The sequence below is a fragment of the Ovis canadensis genome, chromosome Y (genome assembly GCF_042477335.2).
Source record: "Ovis canadensis isolate MfBH-ARS-UI-01 breed Bighorn chromosome Y, ARS-UI_OviCan_v2, whole genome shotgun sequence".
Taxonomy (NCBI): domain Eukaryota; kingdom Metazoa; phylum Chordata; class Mammalia; order Artiodactyla; family Bovidae; genus Ovis; species Ovis canadensis.
Window position 1 is genome coordinate 8,982,220 of NC_091271.1, and position 27,891 is coordinate 9,010,110.

Sequence of the window (27,891 nt, forward strand, 5' to 3'; positions counted from 1 at the left end):
CCTCAGCTCCAAAATCAATGTGTGCTCAAGATGCAATCATAAGACCTAGCGAGAGTGAGAAGGGAATTGACAGGCAATTCAGTTATAATTCCATGCCTATTCCTATTCCTATTCCTCCTAAAGTCAGCTCATGTCACTCTCCCTTCATGTCTCCTGAACCTAAATCCCAGTTCCAGTGCCACTGGGAAACCTCCAGCCACCGAAACAAGGGGCATCATTTCTTCCTCCATGTACTCAATATGCAGAAGTGGAGAGGGAAAAAAAAAAAGTTTGGTTTTCAGTGGAAGAAAATGAAAGAGAAAGATCCTGGAGCTGAAGGACCCTGAAAAAGCATAATTCTGTGGATAAACTGTTTTGGAATGCCCTAAGACTGGTGTGAGAGCATGCAAGGGAAAGCGCATTGGGCTAGGAAAGAAGACAGCATAAACTCCACAGAAGATGAAAACTAGAAAAGTTAGTGCCACCCGAAACAGGCTGCCAGGTTATCCCTTGAGAGGAAAGATTTTTACAGAAAGATCACTTACCTAGAAATGCTTTTTTCCTCTGAAGGCCTCCAAGGAATGTGGGTGCTGGGACCTCAGGGACAGTTTCACACAGTTTCATTCACTACAGTCATTTCTGAGGGCAGAAGCACTGCCCAAACCAAATGTATCTTCTACCTCACCCAAGGTCAGCAAAGAATCTGTCTCCTTTGATTCAAAACTCAAAAAAAAAAAAAATTCAAATAAGGTAAATACTGATCCCTTTGGAGAAATGCCACAAAGCTGCTTGCCCAGCCATCTGTCACCTCAACTGACTGACCCAGGGTGCCCCGAATGATTCCTAGGGAGCCACAGTTTGAAAACCACTGACCTTAAACCTTCAGGCTTTCCCTGAGGACATGGCTCCCCTCTACCCTGGCAAAACATAAGAGTACATTCACCCATTAGGGGGCAACATATCAGAGCCTAGATTGGAGCCTAAGAGAAAGGAGAGGGCATCTTCCTGGAGCCAGAGAGGTCAAGGGTCTAAAATACAGAAAGAGAGAGATGTAGGCAAGGCACTGTGGGAAACAGAGCCACCCTCCTTCCCCCACCCCCATCCCCACCCCCCCAAACTTCCCCCGCCCACCACTCAACCGACGGAAATCCAGGGATCCATGGACATGGCTCCAATGACACCGTCATGCCCCCTGTTTGGCATGCTCAGAGAGGGAAGGCCAGGACAGCCAGGGTGGCCTTAACCCTGTGCCCCTTTTTGCTCTGTCTCCCTGCACACAGAAATAGGGAGGCCCCTTACTCAACTATAGAGCCTCACCTTCAAGAACACTGTTCCTCAAGTCCCCCCCTCTCATATCTACTGCTTCTCTGGATTTCTACTTTATCTCAAAAGGAAATGCAGCCATCCCTTAGTACCCAAGATGGAATGGTTCCAGGAGCCCCCAAGGATACTAAAATCCAAGGATGTGCAAATTCCTTCTATAAAATGGCCTAGAAGGATGAACACAACTGTGCCTTTGTATCTGAGGGTTTCACATTCACAGATTCAACCAAACACAGAGGGAAATTTGGTTGGTTGCCTCTACAGGTGAGAAATCCATGGATAGCGAAGGCTGCCTATATATTATATCATATTACATTGATTCACTTTTATTTCACAATAACCTCTTCCTAGGCAATGATATCAATGAAGTCAAAGACGTTTGACTTCTGGGATGACTTGATGTTTTTCCAATACACATGAAGTAAAATCATAATGACTGCAAAAGTCAAATATGACCAATGTGTCCTCTAAAATAATGTCTGCATACTATCCATATACCACACCCTTGGAATATAAGAGATTCGATCTCTGGGTCCAATATGGCAGTCACCAGCTACCCATGGCTATTGTATTTAAAATAATTCTTATTAAATTAATTTAATAACATCTGAAATCCAGGTTCTGGGTCACACTAGCCCCAGTTCAAAGGCTCACAGTTCAAGTGCCGAAAGAGGCCAGTTGTTGAACACCTGGGGAGAAGACCTGCAGAGACTCTGTCACCTCTACCTGCAGCCTGAAGACAGACAATCTCCCACACCATAGGAATTGCCATGGAGCTGGGAGGGGTACAGGTCTGAGATTCTGCTTGGCCCCAAGGTGTGTGGGATGGATCCTCACTGGGCCACTGTCCTTGCTTCTCTCAGCTGGTGTCCCCTTCTCATTCAAGGCACTGGTTTCCAGGGGTTGCTGCCTGAGTATTGGAGGAGGTGCCCTGGGATGACTTATTTAGTGTTTCTGTGTTCACCTCGGGGTCTATGTCCTGCTGAGGGGTGGTAGCTGAGTGCAGAGGGGGACGGAAGCCACATATAAGCCGAGCATAATAGCTCCCAGGACTGCAGGGAACCCTGCTCTGTGCAAACCACGTGTTAAGAGATGACACACAGCCCCACCAAGGTTACAGCAAGAGCCCAGAATAATTGGATCAAAGCCTTCCCAGACATAGGAATTCCAGACTGTGTGTGAAGATATGTTCATTTTTAACAAACTGTGATTTAAGTTTTATTAAATCATTCTGGAGAGAAAAGAATGTTCCTGAAGCAAACAGTATGGCTGTTCCAATTTCCTAATTTCCAAATGTAGGCCAGTGTTCACCCCAATGCACTTGCTTTCACCCTGTAACAACATAGTTGAGAAGTTTTGACAGACCACAGGGACCACAAATCCTAAAACATTCATTCTCTGGACCTTTATAAAAAAAGCTTACCAACCCCAGCCTAGAGCTTCTCAAACTTGGGTCATTCATCTACCACCTTTGAAAAATGTGGCAATCTATTGACACATTCCCTTGCCACATTATTTATGTTATTTGTATTTAAATAAATTATTTGAAGTGGATGCTTTTACTTCTAAACACAGAAATCTAATATTGGCCATAAATAGGCACTAACTATAAAATATTACAAATACATATTATTAATAAATTCTAACTAGAAGTTGTTTCCAGCTAGAGTTTCCTGGCCTGGGATCTGCTTGCTGTTCATTAGAAAGAGATTTTAAAGACAGATTGGTTTCAAATCAACACTTTGTCCTTCACAAAAGAACTGGTGATTGTTTATAGCCTTGAGTCCAAGATGAGCTCCATGGCTTATGCACTGTACAATGTGCATTGTAGAATGGGGTAGAAGATGCATTTAATTTGTGTGTGTGTGTGTGTGTGTGTGTGCGCGCGCGTATGTGTCTGCTTAGTCATTCAGTCATGTCCGAATCTTTGCAACCCCATGAACTACAGCCTGCCAGGCTCCTCTGCCTGTGGGAGTCTCCAGGCAAGAATGCTGGCAAGGGTTGCCATTTCCTTCTTCATGGGATCTTCTCAACCTAGGGATTGAACCCAGGGATCTTCTCAACCTAGGGATTGAACTCAGGTCTCCTGCATTGCAGGCAGATTCTTTACCATGTTAGCTACGAGGGATGCCAACACTGGTTTGGGCAAAAACAAATACTGTCCCCAGTAGAGAACCACAGCAAACCACATGAAACTAAAGTCATCTGGGCTATCACTACAAGCTCCATTCACACAAGTGAATGCTGCCAAGGAAACCAGAGGGTGGAGACAATGGTGCCTGGAGACTCGCCTGTGTCTGCCTGCTGCTCTCATGTATGTAGGAGTCATTGGTGGTGAGTAAGTGTGGCAAGTGCTCTGCGGTCCAGGGGGAGCCAAGGGCCCATCCACCACAGTCTGGGCCAGGGGGCACTCCTAAGGCCCTACCTGACTGGGTGCAAGACTTCATGTGCTAGGGCCAGTGGGCCTGGTGGCAGGGGTAGTCACAGTAGCTGGTGTTCCAGCAGCAGTAGGACATGGCCTCCTTCTTGCAGTTGGCACACCACTGCTACTTCTTGGTCTCATCCACTGCCTGCCACTTCTCCAGCTCCAGTTGCTTCTTCACCTCAGCAATGAGCTGACCCTGCTCCTGCTCGAGGCTTGACCACATCTCTGCATGGTTAGCTCTGCCAGGGGCGGGGAGAAAGAGGATGCCAACTTCATCCCCATCACAGGCCATGGGATTGTTCACACCAGGTCAGAAGGTGAATCCTAAACGGGGGGAACCCCAGGGTCTCAGATGCCCTGGTCACGTGAGCCAGTGCAGAGAGTCACCCAGCTTCCCTGAACTCCAACATCTTCATCTGTAAAATGGCCATCCACCCTGCTCACCATGAATGTCAGCATGATTATGAATGTCAGGTTCCTGAGGATACTGACAATGGGGCCCTGTGGTGATTCTGCAGGAAGTGCTCACATAAATCCTCAGAAAAATTTCCACTCAATTCACTTCAAAATTTACCATTTGTATAAGCTTTTTTCTCTATTAAAAACTTATACAGCACCTATGATTGGTACGCACTGTTGTAAACACTTTATAAAGAGGAACTCTTTTAATCCTTACTCTAATCTTAAGGAGGTGAATACTACTATAATACCCATTTCACAGATGAGGAAACTGAGACACACAGCTAAGATGAACAGAGCTGGGACAACAACTTAGATATACTTCCTTCTTGAAGTGTTTAGTGGCAGCAGATCTAATCTGCCAGACAGGGCATCAGGCCGGATCCTTAGGCTGACAGGACAATTATCAAGCCGCTCAGACTACTGAGATCTCTCTCAATTTTACAACAGGTCAGAGCTCACAAGCAGGAGCAGCTACCACAGCTGTTGTGTTGCATTTGTTGCTGATGTTGGTATTCGGAAGAGAGGAAAAGGGGTTCCTGCCACCTCTTGCTTCATACCTGGTTTCTCCAGGTTAGACTCCCCAGGATGCTGTGTTCTCCCAAGGAGTGGTAAGTCGCCCCAGCCTACTTTTGACTCAGTTCACATCTGGGCCCAACTCTAGACATGCCAAGAAGTTCCTATCCAGAACCTTTGTCAGTGCAGGCCAGGTCAGCAGCACTTACCCAAGTTGTATTTCATGTCCGAGAACTGTTGGTATAGCCACTGGAGATTTTGTAGCTCTGTAGACCTGTAAGGAGACAGAAAGACTCACAAAGTGCATCTGGGTGCCTGTTGCCAATAAATAGGGCTCGGAAGCTCCAGCTATCACTATGGGGTTATTGTCACGTGCTGAGTCAAAGGGTGGGAAGCCTGGTCTCTCCTGGCCTCCCCCAGATGGTTGCCAGTAAGTTAATTCAAATTCATGAGAAATTCTGCTTAAGAAAAACAAATACAAATGCTCCATCTTTTCTAACAGATGCTCCAGTAAAAGCCATTTAAGGTGAAAAAGAAGAGTAGATTTTCAAAGTAACTAGTACAGAGCATGTACATAAGTCCAGTTTGTTTGTTTGTATAAGTCCAACAAATTTACGCTAAGCGACCAACTAACACAATCAGCTATACAGTATAGTACCAGCGACATCACCGCTGCTTTAATGCTTGATTCTGGACATCCTGGGTTTGAAATAAAGATACTGTAATACTGGACTTTATACAGTAAAGCACAGAAAGCACAACCACTTGTAGAGGATGTATATGGGTGACAAGGTAAACAAGAGATGTGAACTAACTTACATGATTAGACATGCAAACATTCATGTCTTTCAAAATTTAAGTCTGAATTTGGCAATAAGGAGTTCATGATCTGAGCCACAGTCAGCTCCTGGTCTTGTTTTCGTTGACTATATAGAGCTTCTCCATCTTTGGCTGCATAGAATATAATCAATCTGATTTCAGTGTTGACCATCTGGTGATGTCCATGTGTACATTCTTCTCTTGTGTTATTGGAAGACGGTGTTTGCTATGACCAGTGCATGTTCTGGGCAAAACTCTATTAGTCTTTGCCCTGCTTCATTCTGCATTCCAAGGCCAAATCTGCCTGTTACTCCAGCTGTTTCTTGACTTCCTACTTTTGCATTCCAGCCCCCTATAATGAAAAGGACATCTTTTTTGGGTGTTAGTTCTAAAAGGTCGTGTAGGTCTTCATAAAACCGTTCAACGTCAGCTTCTTCAGCATTACTGGTTGGGGCATAGACTTGGATAACTGTGATATTGAATGGTTTGCCTTGGAGACAAACAGAGATCATTCTATTGTTTTTGAGATTGCATCCATGTAGTGCATTTCCTATTGAGTACATACATTTATTTACATCTTAAGTAAAGTTTCCGTATGGGTGGAACAGTCTTCATCAAGGTTAAAGCCAGACATGAGACCGTGTGGCCTGCCCTGCATACCAGGTGCAGAGGCCAAGCATGAGGGTGGCGGTCCTCCTGTCTCACGTCTTTTTGCTGGTTCCAGTTTCTCTGGTGTCTGGGTTGTTTCTCTCCACAAGATGGGTGATTGTGTCCCAGTATGTCCTGAGTCTCAGAACGTGTCCCGATGGGACTCTTTTGGGATGAGGCTCTTTGAGCTGGTACTAGTGTTATGCTCAGAGCAGGTTGACCCTTGCTTCTCCTCACTGCCTCTCCAACAACGGGATTTACTGCTTCGGGAATGGTCTGGGCAGGAGGGAAGGCAAGGGGAAAGGGGGTTTTAGCATTCCTGACCATCCCTGGCCATTGCTGCCCACCCCCTTCTACTTGATCTGTACCTGCTCCCCCAGGAAGCCACCTTCCTCTCCCGACTCCCCCCAACACACAGGGGAAAAATCCTGCCACCATTTACTGAACTGAACTTTGGGGTCTTTAAGGATTTAACAAGAGCTGGTTGGAAAAAAACAGAAGGGCATCATGCTCAGAGGAAATAAAGATTAGTGGGGAAAGGTACTAACTTATTAAGGAAGATGTTTCTTATGCAGTACTTGGGTTTAGGCACCCTTGCTGCATGAGCAGACATCAAGTACCCCAGGCCATTGTTATGTTCAAACTTGGGCACTAAAAAAGGCACTGAGATTTGGCGTTCTCTACTTACTTCTGTTAATGGAGTTTCTTTCATCACTGTATAGGCAACTTGAAAACAGACTTATACCTAAACCAGCCAAAGGAAAAGGAGGGAGGACCAGAATGGTTAAACCCAGCTGGTTTAATGGTTAAGATCTACTGGCTCCCGGTAAGGAAAAGCTACAGGGCCAACTGAAGGGTGAAAGAAACAGAGTAAGACCTTAGGGAGCTACAAAGACATGTGCGTTGTAAGGAGCTACACTGTGGATGAGTAAGATGTGACAACACTGAAGGAAGAGCCAGATGAGTTTTCTGTTCAGCTGGGAGATGACCCAGCCTGCAGGCTCAGTGGGGTGGCTGACTCTGAGACCCATCAGCACATCACTAAGATCCCATCATACCTTAGATCATTTACCAAGTTTAGACAGATTGGGACAAAACATTTTTTAACTTCTTGAGGTGGGATGATAATATTCGAACAAAAGAAGTTGGCTTCATTGACTATACCAAAGCCTTTGACTGTGTGGATCACAATAAACTGTGGAAAATTCTGAAAGAGATGGGAGTACCAGACCACCTGACCTGCCTCTTGCGAAGCCTGTATGCAGGACAGGAAGCAAGCATTAGAACTCGACATGGAACAACAGACTGGTTCTAAACAGGAAAAGGAGTATGTCAAAGTTGTATATTGTCACCCTGCTTATTTAACTTCTATGCAGCATACATCATGAGAAACGCTGGGCTGGAAGAAGCACAAGCTGGAACCAGGATTGCTGAGAGAAATATTAATAACCTCAAATATGCAGACGACACCACCCTTAAGGCAGAAAGTGAAGAGGAACTAAAAAGCCTCTTGAAGAAAGTGAAAGAGGTGAGTGAAAAAGTTGGCTTAAAGCTCAACATTCAGAAAACGAAGATCATGGCATCTGGTTCCATCACTTCCTGTGAAGTAGGTGAGGAAACAGTGGAATCAGTGTCGGATTTTATTTTTTTGGACTCCAAAATCATTGCCGATGGTGACTGCAGCCATGCAATTAAAAGATGCTTACTCCTTGGAATAAAGGTTATGACCAACCTAGACAGCATACTGAAAAACAGAGACATTACTTTGCCAACAAAGGTCCGTCTAGTCAAGGGCATGGTTTTTCCAGTGGTAATGTATGGATGTGAGAGTTGGACTATGAAGAAAGCTGAATGGCGAAGAATTGATGTTTTTACACTCTGGTGTTGGAGAAAATGCTTGAGTGTGCCTTGGACTGCAAGGAGATCCAACCAGTCCATTCTGAAGATGAGCCCTGGGATTCCTTTGGAAGGAATGATGCTAAAGCTGAAACTCCAGTACTTTGGCCACCTCATGCGAAGGGTTGACTCATTGGAAAAGGCTCTGATGCTGGGAGAGATTGGGGTCAGGAGGAGAAGGGGACGACAGAGGATGAGATGCCTGGATGGCATCACGGACTCAATGCACGTGAGTTTGAGTGAAATCCAGGAGTTAGTGATGGACAGGGAGGCCTGGCCTGCTGCAATTCATGGGGTCACAGAGAGTTGGACATGTCTGAGCGACTGAACTGAACTGACTGAACTGTGAAGCTTAGAGACAGAATCAGAGTGAGGCAGTAAGGGACCAGACCATCACCTAGCAGGGTGACTACTCTTATCATCACCTAGTGATAGGCAGGCATGGTGATTTCCTGAGCTCCGGTTCTGGAAGAGAAGAAGCAAAGACAGTGATAAGGACCTCCCAAGTTATATAATCACTCAGGAGAGAACGCTTCCTCATCACTTCCATCTGGGACCCAAAGCAGGTGTTATTGTGGAGGGCACAGCTGGGGTCCGCAGTCAAGCTCTCTTATGGTTCTTGTCCACCTCTTCTTACACATTCCTCCCTACTCATGACACCCACACTGTTAGTCCTCTGGAAGGTCAGTGATGCAGCTGGTCATCACGACACGGAAACTCTTGACAAAAATGCAGTGAAGTTACATTCAGTCTCCCCAGTTCTGTTGAAGGCAGAGAGACCAGCTAGGCAGCAGGGCTTAGCTTACTTAGCACAGAAACCACACCCCAGAGCTAGGCTGGCCACCTGAGTAACTAAAGAACCTGACCTCTCCCACGGACAGGACAGGACACGCGGGCTGGTTCAGCCAGTCACTGTGGAGGACAGTGGGTGTTACTCCAGGGCGCATCATGAAAAGAGCAAGGACAGAGCTCCTTCAAGAAGCCAGATCAGGAATCCCCTGGTTAGGGGAATCGGTGCTGGTCTGGACTTGGTGCTTTCAACCAGGTGCAAGTCCTGGTTAGGATTTGGTGCTTCCACTGCCAAGGGTACAGGTTTACAGGTTCAATCTATGCGTGGGGAACTGAGATCCCATGAGCTGCTGAGCGTGGTCAAAAAGAAAAAAAGAGAGAGAGAGAGAAACCAGACCATCCGTCCTCACTCTCTCATTATCTACTGCAGCTTCCAGTGGCCATGAGAGGCACAGCGAGGAAGAAACCAGGCAAAGCCAAGACCCATCACTCAGGAAAAGACACACCCATAAAGGAAACACACACAGAGACACTCACAAGGAGAGCTCTTTGGCTGCTGGGAAAAGTTCCCTGTTGGCTGCCATGAGGTGGGTTCATACTTATACTTCTGGGCTGGGTAGTTTCGTCGAGGCGGGTCGTCCATAGTAATTGGGACAGAGGTACGTTGTGTGTCACACCTGTTGCTAACTGGAGATAGTACAGCATCCTCAGAGACTGGCAGAGAGCTACAGTCTGGAAGAGAGCTTGAGTCTGTGCAACCCCATCAGCTCACTATCCTGACCTCCAATAGGCTACTGATCTTAGCACTGGAGAGCTGGTGGGTCAATGTCGCCATTTTCCAACTTAAGGCATTTAAAGAAAACTAACGCTTTTAAAAATGCATACTAAACCGTGAACAGGATCACTGGACACTGCACTAGATTACAGGTGGGAGTAAGGCAACAGTTCAGTTCAGTCGCTCAGCCATGGTGCAGAGGGTGGAGTGGGGAGAAGAACATCCCAAGGAGCCTGATAAATGGGGTGAGGGGCGTGGAGGAGGGAAAGATCCTGAACTGTCAGTATTAGCGAGTGCTGCAGTATTACTCTAGAGTGTGAGCTGAGTTGGAGTTCCCTCGAGGCCTGACCAGGACTGTGAGCTCAAGCCTTATCATTTCCCCCCTGGTTGCACTCCACAGCCATCTAGCTGAAGGGTTGTGTCAAAGCAGACAGACCAGCTCATGTCTGACTCTCTAGGTCATCCCAGTGCACCAGCCCTGAGCACCCTGTCTCATGCATCAAACTTGGAAAGGTACCCAAATTGGAGGGGAAGGGGTTAGAGGATTAAATAAAATGATGACATCAGTAACAAAGAGTAGTAGGTAAGGCCTGGGATTAGGTAGGGTGTCAGTTACAGCCCCATCACCTGCTGCTGTGATGGAGACTGCTGGCTGGCTTGCTGCATTCCATAGGTCACTAGGCGTGAAATATGCTTGGAATTACAGATAGAGGTTTGTAACACTGTATGGGAGGAAGTGGTGAAAACCATCCCCAAGAAGAACTGCAAAAAGGCAGTGGTCTGAGAAGGCCTTTCAACTAGCTGAGTGCAGAAGAGAAGTGAAAAGCAAAGGAGAAAAGGAAAGATATATCCATCTGAATGCAGAGTTCTGAGGCATAGCAAAGAGAGAGAAGATAGCCTTCCTAAGGATTCAATGCAAAGAAATAGAGGAAAATCATAGACTGAGAAAGACTAGAGATCACTTCAAGAAAGTCAGACATACCAAGGGAACATTTCATGCAAAGAGGGGCACAATAAAGGACACAAGTGGTATGGACCTAATGGAAGCAGACAATACTAAGAAGAGGTGCCCAGAATACACAGAAGAACTATTGATAATGACTGGGATAACCACGATGGTGCACTCACTCAGCTAGAGCCAGATTTCCTGAAGCAAGAAGTCAACTGGGCCTGAGCAACTACCACTATGAACAAAGCCAGTGGAGGTGACGGGATTCTGGCTGAACTATGTCAAATCCTAAATGATGAGGCTATGAAGGTGCTGTACTCAATACCCAAGCAAATTTGGAAATCTCAGCAGTGGCCACAGTACTGAAAAAGGTCAGTTTTCATTCCTATCTCAAAGAAACGGCATGTCAAAGAATGTTCCGACTACCAACAATTGCACTCATCTCACACACTAGCAAAGGAATGCTCAAAGTCTCCAAGTCTTCAACAGAAAGTGAACCAAGAACTTCTAGATGATCAAGAGGGATGTAGAAAAGGCAGAGGATCCAGAGAGTATACAGCCAACAACCGCTGGATCACAGAAGAAGCAAGAGAATTCGAGAAAAACATGCAGTTCTGCTTCACTGAGTATGCTAGAGCTTTGGACTGTGTGGAAAATGCTTAAGCAAATACCAACGCTAGAACAACTTACCAGCCCCTGAGAAATGTGTATGCAGGTCAAGAACCAACAGTTAGAATCAACATGGAACAATGCACTGGTTCCAAATTGGAGGAAAGGAGTATGTCACGGCTGTCTATTGCCACTTTGCTTAGTTAACTTCTATGCAAAGTACATCAAAGGAAAGGTCGGATTCGATAAAGCTCAAGCTGGAATCAAGATAGCCGGGAGAAACATCAACCTCAGATATGTAGATATGCATATTTCAAATGTGTAGATGACAACCTCAGATATGCAGATGACACCGTTTGTCAGAAAGCGAGGAGGAACTAAAGAGTCTATACTGATGAAAGTCAAAGTGGGCAGTGAAAAATCTGGCTTAGAACTCAACATTCAAAAAACGAAGGTCATGGCATCCGCTCCCATCACTTCATGCTGAATAGAAAGGCACACAGTGGAAACACTGACAGACTGTACTTTCCTCAACTCCAAAATCACTTCAGATGCTGAATGCAGCCATGGAATTCAAGGACACTTGCTCCTTGGAAGAAAAGCTATGACAAACCAAGACAGCACATTAAAAAGCGGAGACATTAGTCTACTGACAAAGGTCCATCCAGTCAAAGCTATGGCGTTTCCCGTAGTCATGGATGGGTGTGCGAACTGGACCATAAAGAAAGCTGAACGCCAAAGAATGGGTTGATGCTTTTGAATAGTGGTGTTGGAGAAGACTCTTGAGAGTCCCCTGGGTTTCCAGAAGATCAGCCAGTCAATCTGAAAGAAAATCAGTCCTGAATATTCATTGGCCGGACTGATGCTGAAGCTCCAACAGTGTGGCTACCTGATGCGAAGAACTGACACACTGGAAAAGATGCTAACCCTGGGAAAGACTGAAGGCAGGAGGACAAGGGGATGACACAGGATGAGATGGTTGGATGGCATCACTGACTCAACGCACACAAGGCTGAGCAAGCTCGGGGCAGCTGGCGAGGAACAGGGAAGCTTGGTGTGCTGTAGTCCATGAGGTCACAAAGAGTCGGTCACGACTGAGCGACTCAACTGAACTGAATAATGCTTATGAGAACCGTCCACTATAGCTGAGTCCTGGCTCCAGCTCTATGAAGTATTCAAGGTTTTGGAACAAGTCTGATACAGCAAATCTCCAGGAAGTTCCAACAACCCCAGAAATACCTGCATATTTCAGATGTTCATATGACAACCTCAGATATGCAGATGACACCACCCTTTGTCAGAAAGCGAGGAGGAACTGAAGAGTCTGTACTGATGAAAGTGAAAGCGGACAGTGAAAAAGCTGGCTTAGAACTCAACCTTCAAAAACTAAGCTCATGGCATCCAGTCCCATCACTTCATGCTGAATAGAAAGGCTAACAGAAATATGTCCTGAATTTCTAAGTGGTGACACTGCACTTAGTCTAGTCTGGCATCAGTTCAGTTCAGTTCAGTCGCTCAGTCGTGTCCGGCTCTTTGCGAGCCCATGAATCGCAGCACACCAGGCCTCCCTGTCCATCACCAACTCCTGGAGTTCAGTCAGACTCACGTCCATCGAGTCTGGTATGCTGAGGCACTAAAACCATAAAAGCTCAGAGGGCAGTGGCTACATTTCTTTAATAAATTTGGTAATAAGTCCCCAAGCCCTCCAAACATGTCTGAAGCAGCTCCCACCACCTCAGGAAGTCAGATCGTAGCTCAGAAATCTCCCGTTCGTTCTCCTTTCCAACTTCCTCCATGAAATCACCTACCTGTAGCATTTTCTGTCCCTGGCCTGGGAAAGATTCTCTGTTCTTAGAGTCTTCACTGAATTCCATGAGTGCCCATCCATTGTCCATATTTTGAGCTGCCTATAGACTGACTGGAAACATTGAGGAGTGGAAATGAGAGGCTGAAGGCAGGCCTGCACTGCGATTAATTAAGTTCCGTAGAGAGAAACTGCACTTCCTTTTAGCTAAGCTGAGTATTGTTAGTGATTTGATCATCTGGGAGATGAGCAGTTTCTCTCTGAAACGGACATTAAAGGCTTCTATATGGCTTCACTTTGGGTGTTCGTCTTCTCCAAGGCCTACTCTACCTTACTGTTACCTCCAGTGTTCTTATTTGAGCATGCCTTGGTCCTGATGTGCTGCAGTAGAGACTCTTCCAGGCATGGCTAACGTGGACGGTGGAGAGGTCTTGCTAGCAGTTTCTCGAGCTGGTAGAGGACTTGAAGTCTATACTCTTTATCAATCCTGGGGATGTGTCCCTGGCATGGCTAAAAGTGTTAATGGTGAGCTTGCCTGGAGCTGTGGTTTTGCTGCTCACAGTGGCCCTTGTTGGGGTTGAGGACTATGTACTTCTCCAGGGGTTGTGGCCCTTCAGTCTGGAGTAGATTGTATTCCTGTCTTTCCCCGCCCCCCCCCCCCCCAGACATGTAGTTAGGAAGCTAGAATGGTGGCCTCTCTGGGGTCTCAGGAATCCAGAGGACTGGAGAGAAGAGCGCCGGCCATAGACAACAAACTCTGTTGTGGACAAGGTGACACCAACACACCCACCTGGCCAACTGTGTGGAGCAGGCCCAGGCAGCTCCAATGGTTTGAGAGGGCTTGAGATCCTCTAGGCTGCCTCATGGCTACTGCAGCCTAGAGTCTTGGTGAGGGGAGGTTTAGGGAGGCCTAGACCTCCCTCCTTACCATGATGTCATGGTGACCATGACATCACAACTGTGTGATTTCACTACAGCAATGGGCAGCGATGCCTTGGTCACTACCACTCGCCTCCTCAGATTTAAAAGGAGAGGACTGTGTCTTTTTAATGAGGTCAGACTGCCTTCCTGATGTGCTTATTTTCATCTACCACTGCCTGTGAATTATGCTCACTCTAATAGATCAACTTGACCCATGAAAGAGAAGTACATTCTAGCCCAGCTGAATCTCTAAAGAGACAGTGAAAGCTCTTAGGGAGCATGAGGAATCTGTGAGGATTATCAGTTGATTGGAAAAAGAGCTCTTTAGGATTTTCCATTCCCTGAAAATATATGTATGACAAAGTCAATACAATATTTTAAAGTAATTAACCTCTGATTAAAATAAATAAACTTTTTTAAAAAGTAAGAAAAGGATGCCTGTTTTGGAACTGACAGCTTCGTTTCCAGAGAAACTCCATGTACTGCTTTCCTAGTGTTGTCATAACAAAGGGGCCCATACCAGGTAGCTTCAATGAATATCTTCTCCAAACCCTCGGGATCAAGTCAGCAATCAAAGGGTAAGCAGACGTTCTTCTGATGTCTCTTTTGGATTGTGACTGGCCATTTTTTTGCCTTTATCTTCACATAGTAATGTCTCTGTGTTGATTGTGACTGATCTCCTGCTCTTATAAAGTCTGCAAGCAATAAATGCTGGAGAGGGTGTGGAGAAAAGGGAACCCTCCTATACTGTTGGTGGGAATGCAAACTAGTACAGCCACTATGGAGAACAGTGTGGAGATTCTTTAAAAAATTGCAAATAGAACTGCCTTATGACCCAGCAATCCCACCTCTGGGCATACACACCGAGGAGACCAGAATTGAAAGGGACACATGTACCCCAGTGTTCATCCAAGCACTGTTTATAATAGCCAGGACATGGGAACAACCTAGATGTCCATCAGCAGATGAATGGATAAGAAAGCTGTGGTACATATAGACAATGGAGTATTACTCAGCCATTAAAAAGAATACATTTGAATCAGTTCTAATGAGATGGATGAAACTGGAGCCAATTATACAGAGAGAAGTAAGCCAGAAAGAAAAACACCAATACAGTACACTCACACAGATATATGGAATTTATAAAGATGGCAATGATGACCCTGTATGCAAGACAGCACAAGAGACACAGATGTGTAGAGCGGACTTTTGGATTCAGAGGGAGAGGGGGAGGGTGGGATGAGTTAGGAGAATGGCTTTGAAAACATGTATACTATCATGTAAGAACCGAATAGCCAGTCTATGTCTGATCCAGGATACAGCATGCTTGGGGCTGGTGCACGGGGATGACCCAGAGAGATGTTATGGGGAGGGAGGTGAGAGGGGAGTTCAAGTTTGGGAATGCATGTACACCCGTGGTGGATTCATGTCAATGCATGGCCTAACCAATACAGTATTGTAAAGTAAAATAAAGTAAAAATAAAAATTTAAAAATATAGGAGGAAAAAAAGTGCCAGTCTTATTAACCCAACTACCTATATAGAGACCCTATTTCCAAAAGGGGTCAGAAATAAATGATAATTTATGCAGTTTGACTATACATAAAGTACAGACTGTTAGAGGTTCAACATACACATTCGGAGACAATACCATTTATTCCATAATATCGAGTTTCTTCTTTCCACTTGGTACAGCTGTATCTTTCTCTCTCTGTTCACCCTATGAAGTATGTCTCCACAACACAGAAAGCAACTGGTTAAGAAAAACGGATTGTCCAGGGGTAATACGGATGAAGACAAATTTCAGAATTTATAACCAATCTAGAAATCCTCTCCTCAAAGACATAATGGAAGGAAAGCATTTCTATTTTGGAGTTAAGTATTAAAATATAATTTGATGCACATAATAAGCAAACTACTAAAAGACTGACAAGACAAAAGATATACTCTACATATGCATCCTAGAAAATCAGCTCATTACAAAATTTTCAAAAGAGTAAGTAGTCCTTGAGTAAGACTGGATGACAACCTTTGTCACACTTGGTCTAAATTCACCTGGTAATTGGGGGAGCTATCAGTCTCTGCTAATTTGCTTTATACAGAAGGAAAAACTGCTCATACTTTTCTGAGTGTATTTGGTTTAGAACTGAGTCATTCTCTCAGAGAGTCTGTTACCCTGCATAGACTTGAAAGATAACTTGCTTCTGTAACAAAATACCCATGCAACCAACATCTTTAGGTCAAGCGATATTGAAACACTGGAGTTTAAAGCAGAGAGATGCTTTGTTGCAGAGCCATGCAAGGAGATGGATGGCTTATGCCTTTAAAAATCACAATCTACCTACAGAAACAAAAGACCTACACATAGAAAACTATAAAACACTGATGAATGACAACAGTAGATGGAGAAATAGACAGTGTTCATGGAATGGAAGGACTAATATAGTGAAAATGAATATACTATCCACAGCAATCTATAGCTTGAATGCAATCCCTATTAAGATACCAAGGGTATTTTTCAGAGAACTAGAACCAATACTTTCACAGTTTGTATGGAAATCCAAAAAACCTCCAATAGCCAAAGCAATCTTGATAAGGAAGAATGAAAGTGCAGGAATCAGCCTGCCTGATTTCAGGCTATACTACAAAGCAACAGTCATTGACAGTACGGTACTGGCACAAAGACAAAAATATAGATCTACGGGACAAAATAGAAAGCCCAGAGTGAAATCCACGCAGCTATGGACACCTTATCTTTGACAAAGGAGGCAAGAATATACAATGGAGGGAAGACAATCTCTTCAATAATTGATGCTGGGAAAACTGGTCACGCACACATAACAACAAAACTAGAACACTTTCCAACACCATGCACAAAAAATAAACTCAAAATGGATCAAAGGTCTAAACGTAAGACTACAAATTATAACACTCCTACAGGAAAACATAGGCAAAACATTGTCTGATGTAAATCACAGTAGGATCCTCTATGGCCTACCTCCCAGAATAATGGGAATAAAAGCAAAAATAAAACAAATGGGACCTAATTAAACTTAAAAGCTTTTGCACAATGAAGGAAACTATAAGCAAAGTGAAAAGACAGCATTCAGAATGGGAAAAAAATAATAGCAAATGAAGCAACAGAAAAATAACTAACCTAAAAAATATACAAGCAACTCCTGCACTCAATTCCAGAAAAGTAAGCGACCCAACCAAAAAATGGGCCAAAGAACTAAACAGACATTTCTCCAAGAAACACATGCAGATGGCCATCAAATACAGGAAAAGATGCTCAGCACAACTTATGATCAGAGAAATGCAAATCAAAACCACAATGAGGTACCATATCAGGCAGGTCAGAAAGGCTGCTATCCAAAAGTCTACAAACAATAAATGTTTGAGAGGGTGGGGAGAAAAAGGAACCCTCTCACACTGTCAGTGTGAATTGAAACTAGTACAGCTACTACGGAGAACAATGTAAAGATTCCTCAAAAACCTGGAAATATAACTGCAATTCTTCTGCTGGGCATACACACCAAAGAAACCAGAAATTAAAAGACACGTGTGCCCCAATGTTCACTGCAGCTCTGTTTACAACAGATAGGACATGAAAGCAACCTAGATGTCTATCGGCAGACAAATGGAGATGAAATTTGTGGTATATATAGACAGTAGAATACTACTCAGCTATTAAAAAGAATGCATTTGCATCAGTTCTAATGAGGTGGATGAAAGTGGAGCCTATTATGCAGAGAAAAGTAAGTCAGAAAGAAAAATTAACGCATATGTATGGCAGTAACAATGACCCTATATGTGAGACAGCAAAAGAGACACAGATGTAAAGAACAGACTTTAGCATTCTGTGGGAGAAGGCAAGGGTGCGATGGTTTGAGAGAATAGCATTGAAATATGTATATTATCATATATGAAACAGATCTCGCCAGTCCAGGTTCGATGCATGAGACAGGGTGCTCAGGGCTGGTGCACGGGGACAACCTTGAAAGACGCGATGGGGAGGGAGGTGGGTGGGAGAATCAGGATGGGGAAACCCATGTGATTCATGTGAACGTATGGCAAAAACCACCACAATAATGTAATTAACCTCCAATTAAAATAAAATTTTTAAATGAGGTAAAAAATAAAGATTAGAAAATATTGCAACTGAGAATAAAACCACAGCATATCAGAATTTGTGAGATGCATATCTAGAAGTGCTTATAATTTAAAATGCTTGTATTAAAAAAGAATAAAAGCCTAAGTCAATGCAAAGAAAAATCGCAAACTCCCTCAAAGCTTTCAGCAAAGGCCACATATAGGAAACATGAGGGAGGGGTGTGATTAGCTGTTGCAAACTTCTTGTTGTCAGATCTTGTGTTCTTGAGGTAAGGAGGTGGTCAGCTAACTGTGTCCTATAATCCTCAACGGAAACAAATATTATTCCCTATGCCCTGAAAGGAGATTCCAGGATTCACTTTTACCTTCCAAGGTCCTGGTTGCAAGGAGGGGGTCCCTGTATACCCTGATTATCCTGTCTGAGAACATTCATCTAGCACCCAATCTTGTTAATTCCAGCAGTGCCCAGTCCCAGCTGGAAGACGCAGATCTCAGTTCTCTGTGCCCTTCCCTTACCAAGGCCCCCACACACTGCTCAGCCACCTTCAATGAGGGAACCAGGTACCCAGCATGCAGCTGACCCTCAGCCTCCTCAGTCTACCCAAATGGGGAGATGGGTCCTGTACACTGTGACCCATGGAGACTGCCACAACCATTCAGACACAGAGGTGGGGATGGGACATGTTGGCCATTGTTTTGAAACCTGGGCCAGGCCAGTGAGTGGATCCAGCAAGGGCTCCAGGACTCTGCAGGACACAGCCTGTCTTCAAGCTTGTCCAAGCTCCACAGTTCATTACCCAGCCCAAGGCACAAGGGCCTGGAGGGCTCTGTGGGAAGGCTGTAATATATCTTTCAGTACATTCTGCTGAGAGGCTTTCTGTTGGTGGTGTTGGGTTTTGTAACTTCCCTAATGGTCTTGGGCTGTTTTCCATCCTGCCTCTATTACACTATCTTCCTTGATGAGCTTATTGAACCTGTGAGTAAAAGTTGGTAACTTGGGCCATCATGGGCCATTTCCACTAGCCTGACGACCACATTGTACTCTGTTTCTGTAACGCAGGGATATGAACTTCACAATGTCATGTGATGTAAAGGCTTTTGTCTGCCTCTAACTGAACTATTTAACTTAGCATAATGCCCTCAATGACATATATGGGGCTACCATTTATTTATTCACTGCTGGAATTGTAGTTGACATGTAAAGTGTTTCTAACAATTATATTTGGACTACAGATGCATAACAGTGTTGCTTTAGTTTCTGCTGTACGTATGTCACACTGAATCAATTTTAGGTGTACATCAGTTCAGTTCAGTTCAGATGCTCAGTCGTGTCCGATTCTTTGTGACCCCATGAATTGCAGCACGCCAGGCCTCCCTGTCCATCACCAACTCCCGGAGGTCACTCAGACTCACGTCTCTCGAGTCAGGGATGCCATCCAGCCTTCTCATCCTCGGTCGTCCCCTTCTCCTCCTGCCCCCAATCCCTCCCAGCATCAGAGTCTTTTCCAATGAGTCAACTCTTCGCATGAGGTGGCCAAAGTACTGGAGTTTCAGCTTTAGCATCATTCCTTCCAAAGAAATCCCAGGTCTGATCTCCTTTAGAATGGACTGGTTGGATCTCCTTGCAGTCCAAGGGACTCTCAAGAGTCTTCTCCAGCACCAGAGTTCAAAAGCATCAATTCACCGGTGCTCAGCCTTCTTCACAGTCCAACTCTCACATCCATACATACGTCCCGTCAATTTTGGGTTTCCTTCCCATTTATGCCACCATAGAGCAGTTGAGTCCCTCTCTTCTTTTACTTTTCTCAAAACATAGTAGTTTTAAAAATTTAACTGGGGGTTAATTACAATACAATATTGTGATGGTTTCTGTCATGCATCAACACTAATAAGCCATAAGTGCACAGGTGTCCCACCCATCCTGGAGCCGCCCCCACATCCCTTCCTATGCTATTCTTCTGGGTTGTTCCAGACTCCTTGCTTCGCATGCCCTGCTTCATGCAGATGAAAACGTGGATGATGATTTTTCTACACAAAATATGTAATTTTCTCTATTTCACATGTGAGAAAATGGGTGCAGATGTTTCTACCTGAAATAGGAAACTGGCATTTCACATTTGAAAATCTACTTGTGTAATTTTCTTCATCATATGTGGAATCTTGTCTGTTTCCCAGAGGTACATCTGTGCACATGTTTTCCTACATGAATGGGGAATTCTATATATTTTAGATATGAAAAGTTGAGCATATACTTCCCTTCTTGAATTCTGAAACTGTATACATTTCCTATATGAAAATATCAATGAAATTTTACTGACATGAAGTGTGTAATTAAGATCTGGGGAAGCGATATGGAATTGAAATTATCTCTATTTCATAAACAAAATTCTGGGCACCACCATTTCCTTGTGAAATACTTAATCCTTTGTATTTCTAATGTATAAAACAAGGACTGTCCACCATGAAATATGGAGTTCTCTATATTTCCTGTATCAAAATCTAGGCATTCTTCTCCTTCATGAAAGTTGGACTTCTCTATATTTCATATCTGAAGACCAGAACGAACATTTTCCTGTGAGAAATAAAGAAATCTATGCATTTCATAGATTTCAGGAACCACTGGTTCTTCAGTCTCTGAAACACCTGTTAGCATTTGTGTCTCTGTGTGTTGCACGTGTGTGTGTACATGTGTGTACTTGTATCACCTGTTTGTGTGTGTGGGTCTGTGAGTGTGTCAGGCCTAAGGTAGGTGCTCAGTGTGAAACACCAGACATCCTAGGAGACAGAGTGTGAGCAGTGGAAACTGTCCAGGCACTTAACCTGAGTGTGCCCACCTTAACTATGGGGTCTGGAGGTAGAGTAACTAATGCTCAGGAGGGGCACTTTGGGCCACTTGAAACACTTACAGGAATACCTCTGTTCCTCTGGGAAGTGCATCCCCAGGTGCACATCCTTAACTACCCAGGTGCCTCCTCTAAGCCGCAGGCCGGGGGTAAATGCCAAGAGCTGACAGACAGTAGGCCAGGGGCTCCAGGGGGGCTAGGCTAGGGGCTGCACTGTGGGGCTCAGACAGCTGGCCGAGGAAAGTGCACTGCTTCTTCCTCAGAGGATGGCTGCATTCTTGACACTGCTCAAGCCTAAGGCACAAGTTTACAGATGACTCTAAAGCACGTGCACATCCGTGAGGTTGGCATAAGCCCTCCCCCAACCCGCCCACCTTCCCCCACCCCCTCCACCGTGCACTCCCCTCCCAACCCCCCAACCCTGCCCGCTTCCGTCCTACTCCACCCACCCCCAACCCGTGGCTTGCAGTTTGGATCGGAAGTGAGCAACTCTGGACCTGAGGTACCCAGGAAACCTGTCTGACCTGTGTGGATCCCTGAGCACACGGAGTCGCCCACTGCCCCAGGGGTACCCAGGAAACCTGTCTGACCTGTGTGGATCCCTGAGCACACGGAGTCGCCCACTGCCCCAGGGGCAATTTCAAGCTTGAGGATGATTGCAGCGGCAGGTGGCCTGGCTCTCCCAGTCGCTCCTCAGGCACTGCTACATTGTTAGGCAGGCAAACGGCTTGCGAGGACACGCCCCCTTTGCACTGGACCGGGTGTGGCCGCTCTTCACCTGCTGCCAGAAGGCCCAGAATTCCAAGGGGCGTGTCCAAAGAGCTAACGCCTTTAGGCTCCATTTGATTGGTTCTGTGATGAGGTCTGGAGGTCAGGGTGGAGAGTTCAACCCCTTCCCGCCGCCATATTAGACGTGCGCAGTGGCACAGGGTTCTGCGCATGCGTCTCTTCCTTTCCCTGTTCGTTGGCTGTGGGCAAGTAACCCGTTGAAGTACCACGTATACTGCGGTGGGTGGGCGGACTGTGCGGGCTGTCTGCCGTGGTCTAGTGTCCAGCTTGTTTGCAGCTTGGGGCTACGGCGAGAACAACATGGAGAGTGAGACGGGGCCAGAGGAAGGCGGCAGCACTCCAGGATCCCGGATCTTAGTTGTGAGCCTGGGTCTTCACGAGGGAGGGGCCCTGGGGCCTACCAGCCTGGTGGGGGCGGCAGAGGCGATGCAGGCCCTAGGTGGTGTGCCAGGCGAGGAGGCCGCCCTTTTCTGGGTGGAGGAAGGTGCGGCCCTGGAGGAGGGAGACGTGGGGGGAATCAGGCAGGAATTAGACAGGATTCGCTGGTGTAAGACATCATGGAGGACACGGAGGTGGTGGTGTACCAGGAGCAGAAACAGGTGTCCTCGGAGGAGCAAGGCCAGGAACATCCAAGGCCCGGAGACCCGAGTGACCGGCTTGCGCTGGAGGCACTGGTGGCCCTGCAGCTGGAGTTGGATCCCGTGAATAAGAAGGCCCAAAGGGCGCATGCTCGCCTGAAACATAAGACCTGCCAGAGGCGGAGGGTGCATCTAGAACACAGAAGTGCCATCATCCAGGGAATCCCTGGCTTCTGGGTCGAAGTTGTATCCCTTGGTGTGGTGCTTGTGAATTTATTTATTTATTTTTTTAACCTGGGCTACTGCAGGAGCAGTTTACAGATCTGGCACTTCTGGTACAAAATTTACTTTTTTGGATAATGTGTATTGGTTACCGTCCTGCATATCTGTTGCTGAAAGTAGGTGTGATGTCCTTGCGTTCTGGTTAGCACAACCTATACTTGGGCTTTATTTGCAGAGGTCTCAATCAGAATTGTCATTAGCACCAGGGACTCTTCAGAGAAAAGGCTTGTCTGGAATCCAGTTCTTCTCCGAAAAGCTGAGTGAATTTGGGGGTGAGGTTGTGATGAGTAAGTGGTCATACCTGTTCTAGCTAGGAGTGCTTGTTTTGCACAAGTAAGCTAACTTTCAAGGGGCTGCGATGAAGCTTATGCTGTTAGGAAGAGAACCTCCAGATAGTGCATGCATAGGCACAGCCTTGGACCTTATTCAGCATTCATACAGTTTGCGTCAACAGAAATGTGACGAGTTAACTAGTAGCAAGTTGAAGTCAAACAGTGCCATTCTACTCTTTAGGCTAGCTTTGTTTTTCCAGCACTTTTCCCTCTAGCATCTAGAGGCTCCTTGACTTAAAGCAGTTTATGAACCACCCCCAAATGTCAATTTTGATGAGCAACCAAGATGAGGACATGCTTCACTTCATGACCAACTTGAAGGTCAGGCAGGGGACACTGATGATTGTGGAGGGGAGGTGACTGGGCGGGGACATGGTTTATCCCTAAAACGTGGAAGGACAGCTCTTCTGTAAAGAGGTTGCCCACCTACCCCACCCCCAGCTCCCCACACTTTGTCCTGGCAGGTGGAGGAATTCAGGCACCCCACCCATCACTGCAAGATCACATTGTCCTTTCGGAGGAATAGGTATTTCCAGAATGAAGTGATTGTTAAGGAGTATCTGATTAACATCACTGGTAAGAAGCAGCTCCCTGGATTTGGGAGGTGGGGGCAGAAAAGTGTAGGTTGAATTGGAAAGTGATTTAGATCTTTCTCCCATATGCCTTTTCCTGCAGGATATCAGGCATCTTGTTCGACTCCAGTTCAGTGGTACCAGGGGTTTGAACGTAAGGCATACAGTCGCAGGCACCATGACAGCAGCGTTAACTTCTTCAACTGGTTCTTTGACCACAACTTCTCAGGGTCTGACTGGATTGCTGAGGTGGGGTCCCATGTAGCCACTGGGCCAGAACTGGTGATAAATGTTGGAGTTGGTGGTGGTACATGGGAGGGCTCATGGTCTGGCCAGCCCTGTGCTGACCTTGCTCATTTCCCTGGCAGATCATCATAAAGGATCTGTGGCCCAATCCTTTGCAGTACTATGTGAAGAGGAAGGCTCCACCACAAGAGGTACTGGAAGGACAAGAGGTGAGGCGCCCAGGGTCTGAGCACTGGCATATGTGTTGTCCGGGAACTTGGGTCGTTTATTTCACTTGTGGAGAAAGTGAGACTCCGTGGAATACACAGTGACACCAGGGCATGAAGGAATCACCAAGAGACAGGACTGTAGTGAAGAAGGGGTTCTAACTAGAGAAGCTTGAGGCAGAGGAAGTGGCCTGGCCAGGCCAAAGTCACTCCAGTTTAAGTCAGCTGCACATCTCTGAATTGTCATTCCATGGCCAACAAGTCCACCCTCAGGCTCCTCTTAAATTGGGACCCACCTGCTATTCCTCATGAAGTCCCCTTTCCAAAAAGGTCTGTGAGTCTCCTTTGTGCAAGGCGGTTCCCCCACTGACCCATCATTTGATTCCATTTTGATCATCACACTTGTTATGTGTTTTAAATTTCTTTCACACCTTTTTCATCTGCCACCCTCATTCTGAGAATACTGACCACTGTGCTGGATTATGGAGAAGAGTCTTTTATTTATTTTAACTGGGGGGTAATTATTTTACAATACCATGACAGGTTTTGCTCTACATTGGCCAACATGTGTCCCCCCAAATGCTGAACCCATCACCCACCGACCTGCCCTACCTGTCTTTCTGGGTTGTCCCACAGCATGTCTTTGGTTGCCTTACTTCATGCATCAAACTCGCACTGGTCATCTGTTTTACATAAGCTAATGTAAATGTCTTAGGGCTATTTTCTCATATTAACCCACCATCACCGTCTCCCACTGAGTCGAAAGTCTGTTCTTTATATGTCTGTGTCTTACTTGCTGCCCTGCATGTTGGATGTTCGGTATCACTTACAAGGTCCTCAACTCCATGTATTTGTGTTAACGTACAGTGTTTGTTTTTCTCTTTCTGACTTAACTACACTCAGTGTAATAGGCACCACATTCATTCCATCTCATTAGAACTGACCTGGATTTGTTCCTTTTTAGAGCTGAGTAACATACCATTGTGTATCTGTACTCCAGCTTCCTTATCCCTTCATGTACCCATGGACATGTAGGTTGCTTCCATGTCCTAGCTGTTGTAAATAGTCCTATGGTGAAGACTGGGATGTGTGTGTTTTTTACTCTGTGCTTAGAGGAAATGTAAAAGGTCACAGACACTCTTCCCTGGGAACTGACTTGAAAGATTCAAGGTGTCTTTAGTGTTTTAAGAGAGGATAGGTTTACATATTTCTTTCTCTCTCTGTTTTGAAAGGAACCCGCTCCCCCCAGATTTTGAGAAACTTACAATGGAGTGTCCTCATTTACCTAAAATAGAAAACCGAAGAAGCTGCTTCACATGAAGATCAATGGCCAGCATAGTTCTCTTGGATGGGAAATTGATGAAGAGTGGTCTGGTGCTGAAATGGATTGAGCGGGAGACACAAATAAACCTGAAATAATTGTGAAGGATAAATAAAAAGCATCTACTGCCTGTGTCTGCGCATTGTTTGGGCAGGATTTCAGGACAAACACTTCAGCTGCATGTAGGATTCTCAGTTTACTGCGCGTGAATTACCATCCATGGAGATTTGTAGAGGGGGTTAAGTCATATGTTGGGGTTGTGTCGGGGACGCAGTTCTTCCTATGGGGAGGAGGTTGGGGAGGATGGAGAAAGAAGATGAAGGGCCCATTAACTGTGTGTATGGAAGTTTTACAAGAGAAATGTGGATGTTCATGGAGAGGGTCTGGTGAACAAGGACCAGAGATTGAAACAGTGGAACACAAAATTTTGTTGGAAGCTGGTGCCCCAGGTATCTTCTCTGTCGCATATCATCAGACATTTTAAGAGTACAGGACAAAGAAAAGGCCTTCACATTCAACTCACTATGAACCTAGAAGGCCATATGTATATGAGTGTGTATATGAGTGCACAGTCAGCTTTGGTGAGAGTCCACTTCCCAGAGCTAGGGTTCCAGGTAACATGTATAAGGTATATGGAGGGGGGCTGTGGCCTAGGGAGAAAGTGAGGGGTGGGAAGGCAGTGAGGATATTAGTTTCTGGTAAAAGTGACCAGGGGAAAAGATAAATTGCAAGGAGTCAGATAAAGGAAAACTAATCCCGTCATAGATGTTTGAGGTCATGTGAACTCTTGTTTTTTCCAGGAACTCAGTTTAGGTACAAAGTGTGCAGGGGTAGAAGTGAGGGGAGTGAGGATGTTAGTGCCAACCTACCCAGCCATGTGCTCTGTGTCCCATGCTGCTGCTGCCATGGCTCGGGTAAATATTCCTTTTTCAAGGAAAGCTTAAGCTATTTGCCCAAGGGCCTCTATCAGGCCAAGGTGTAGAAATAACATTTTTCTCACGAGCCCTCTGGTGACAGTTTCCCTTCCTTGCTGAATGGCTCAGCACAGAATGTTTTTTAACCACAACGGACCTGTCTTTCATCTAGGGCTTTGTCGCTACTCTGTTCAAGGGCCAATGGGAACACCTGAAGCATATGGAGCTCACTGAAGGACTGCTCAGCACTTAGGGTGGTCCTTCTGAAGTAGTTGACTGCTTTCCAGAATTGTGTCCACGTCTGGATTGGGCAAAGGACAGACTGGCACAAGTAGGGTAGGGAGAGTTCAACATCTGTACCCCAAGTGTTGCCCTCTCATCCCAGATAGAATGGCTCCAACATGGGCATGCCTGAGGGTGATGTCCCACATGAAGTTCTGTGCCACATGAAGTTCTCACTCTACAGCTTTTCTCCCTGAAGCAGCATCTCTTCTAAGGGCAAAGGGTAAATGTTGAACGTCAAAGTTCACGGGTTTATGGATGTCCACTTCAAGATGCCCTGAATGAGATTCCTGCTCAGGGCCAGCTTTTCCATTTGAATATCTACACCCCAGCTTTGCTCCTACAGAGATGCATCTGCAGCTCTAGAAGGCAAGGCATGGCCTTCTCTGGGTGATTTCTGAACAAGCGGCCCAGGAGACACTGGAAACATGTCTTCTTACTTTCTTAATCTGTAAACTTCAAAGAATCCTTGGGGCTCTGGCAGGCTGGTACCTGTCTTTCTTAGTGCTAGTTCAAAACAAAACAAAGCAGAAACAGTGGTGTAGTAACTCTACAGCAGGTGTGAGATAGCATATTGGGGCATGGATTTCGGGACCTTAGACTGGGTCATTCTAGGGACTGCATGGCATTTATCCACATTCAGAAGTTTTAAGCATTGCAAAGAAGACAGAGACAAGAAAAGTTTAGGACAGTGTCCCCCAGCGCCTAATATTTCCTACCAGTGCTTCAGGACCAGGGGTGACTTTAGCTCTAACCTGTCCTGCAGTGAAGTGCAGAGATAATCATGGATCGGTTAGTAAATCCGAACTGTGGATGGTTGACTGGATAGCCATTCTCTGGAAACTTGCCATGACTTGTGTCCCAGACTCTTTAAGGCTTTCACTTGGGCCCTAAAGTCTAGGTGCTATCAGATTTGACTGCACACTCGGATGTGTTGTGTAAGGTTTTCTTCCACTGCATATCAATGCATGTGAGACTTGGCGGATTAGCGATGAATGCATGAGCATTCTGGCTCAATCAGCCTGAGCTGCGTTTGCTTCCTGTGCCCTGGATGTGTTCATGTTTTTCTATGTTTAGAATGAAGACTGGGTGTGTCCATTGTGTTTGCCCATAATTGTGAGTTGATATTTCTTCCTGTGAGTCTGCCTGTGCCTCCTGTCTTCTTTCATGTTGCACCCATGCTTGTGCCATTATGCACAGCTCTGCTGCTATATCTGTCTTGCACGTTCCTATTCAACATATATGCATTGTATTGCTCGTATTTACTCCTTTTTTTAAGTTTGTGTATCTTTGTTAGACTGCATGTGAATTTGACCTATTCTTCATTCCTGGATCAAATGCTTCCAACATCTTGAACTGTGACTTGTTTAAAGACTTCCATGATATTTGTACACATCAAGAAATTCTTTATCACAGGAACAGTTAACAGTGATCCACATGTGGAAACAAGAATATCCATACACTTACAGTAATGCCTGATGGGCAAGAATATCACTCGTTGA

At 45.5% G+C, this 27,891-nt stretch overlaps 1 protein-coding gene and 1 pseudogene across 1 annotated transcript; one reads left to right on the plus strand and one right to left on the minus strand.

The window, feature by feature from the left end:
* Positions 1-918: 918 nt before the first annotated feature.
* On the minus strand, positions 919-13,930 carry LOC138431277 (MYND-type zinc finger-containing chromatin reader ZMYND8-like; annotated as a pseudogene).
* An 8,026-nt stretch (positions 13,931-21,956) lies between these two features.
* LOC138431278 (testis-specific Y-encoded protein 3-like) lies at positions 21,957-26,360 on the plus strand. Its single transcript, XM_070289521.1, has 7 exons — positions 21,957-22,140; positions 22,209-22,480; positions 23,092-23,169; positions 23,313-23,424; positions 23,524-23,669; positions 23,789-23,875; positions 26,280-26,360. The coding sequence occupies exons 1-7, from the start codon at positions 21,957-21,959 to the stop codon at positions 26,358-26,360; spliced, it is 960 nt and encodes a 319-aa protein (XP_070145622.1).
* Positions 26,361-27,891: the final 1,531 nt, after the last annotated feature.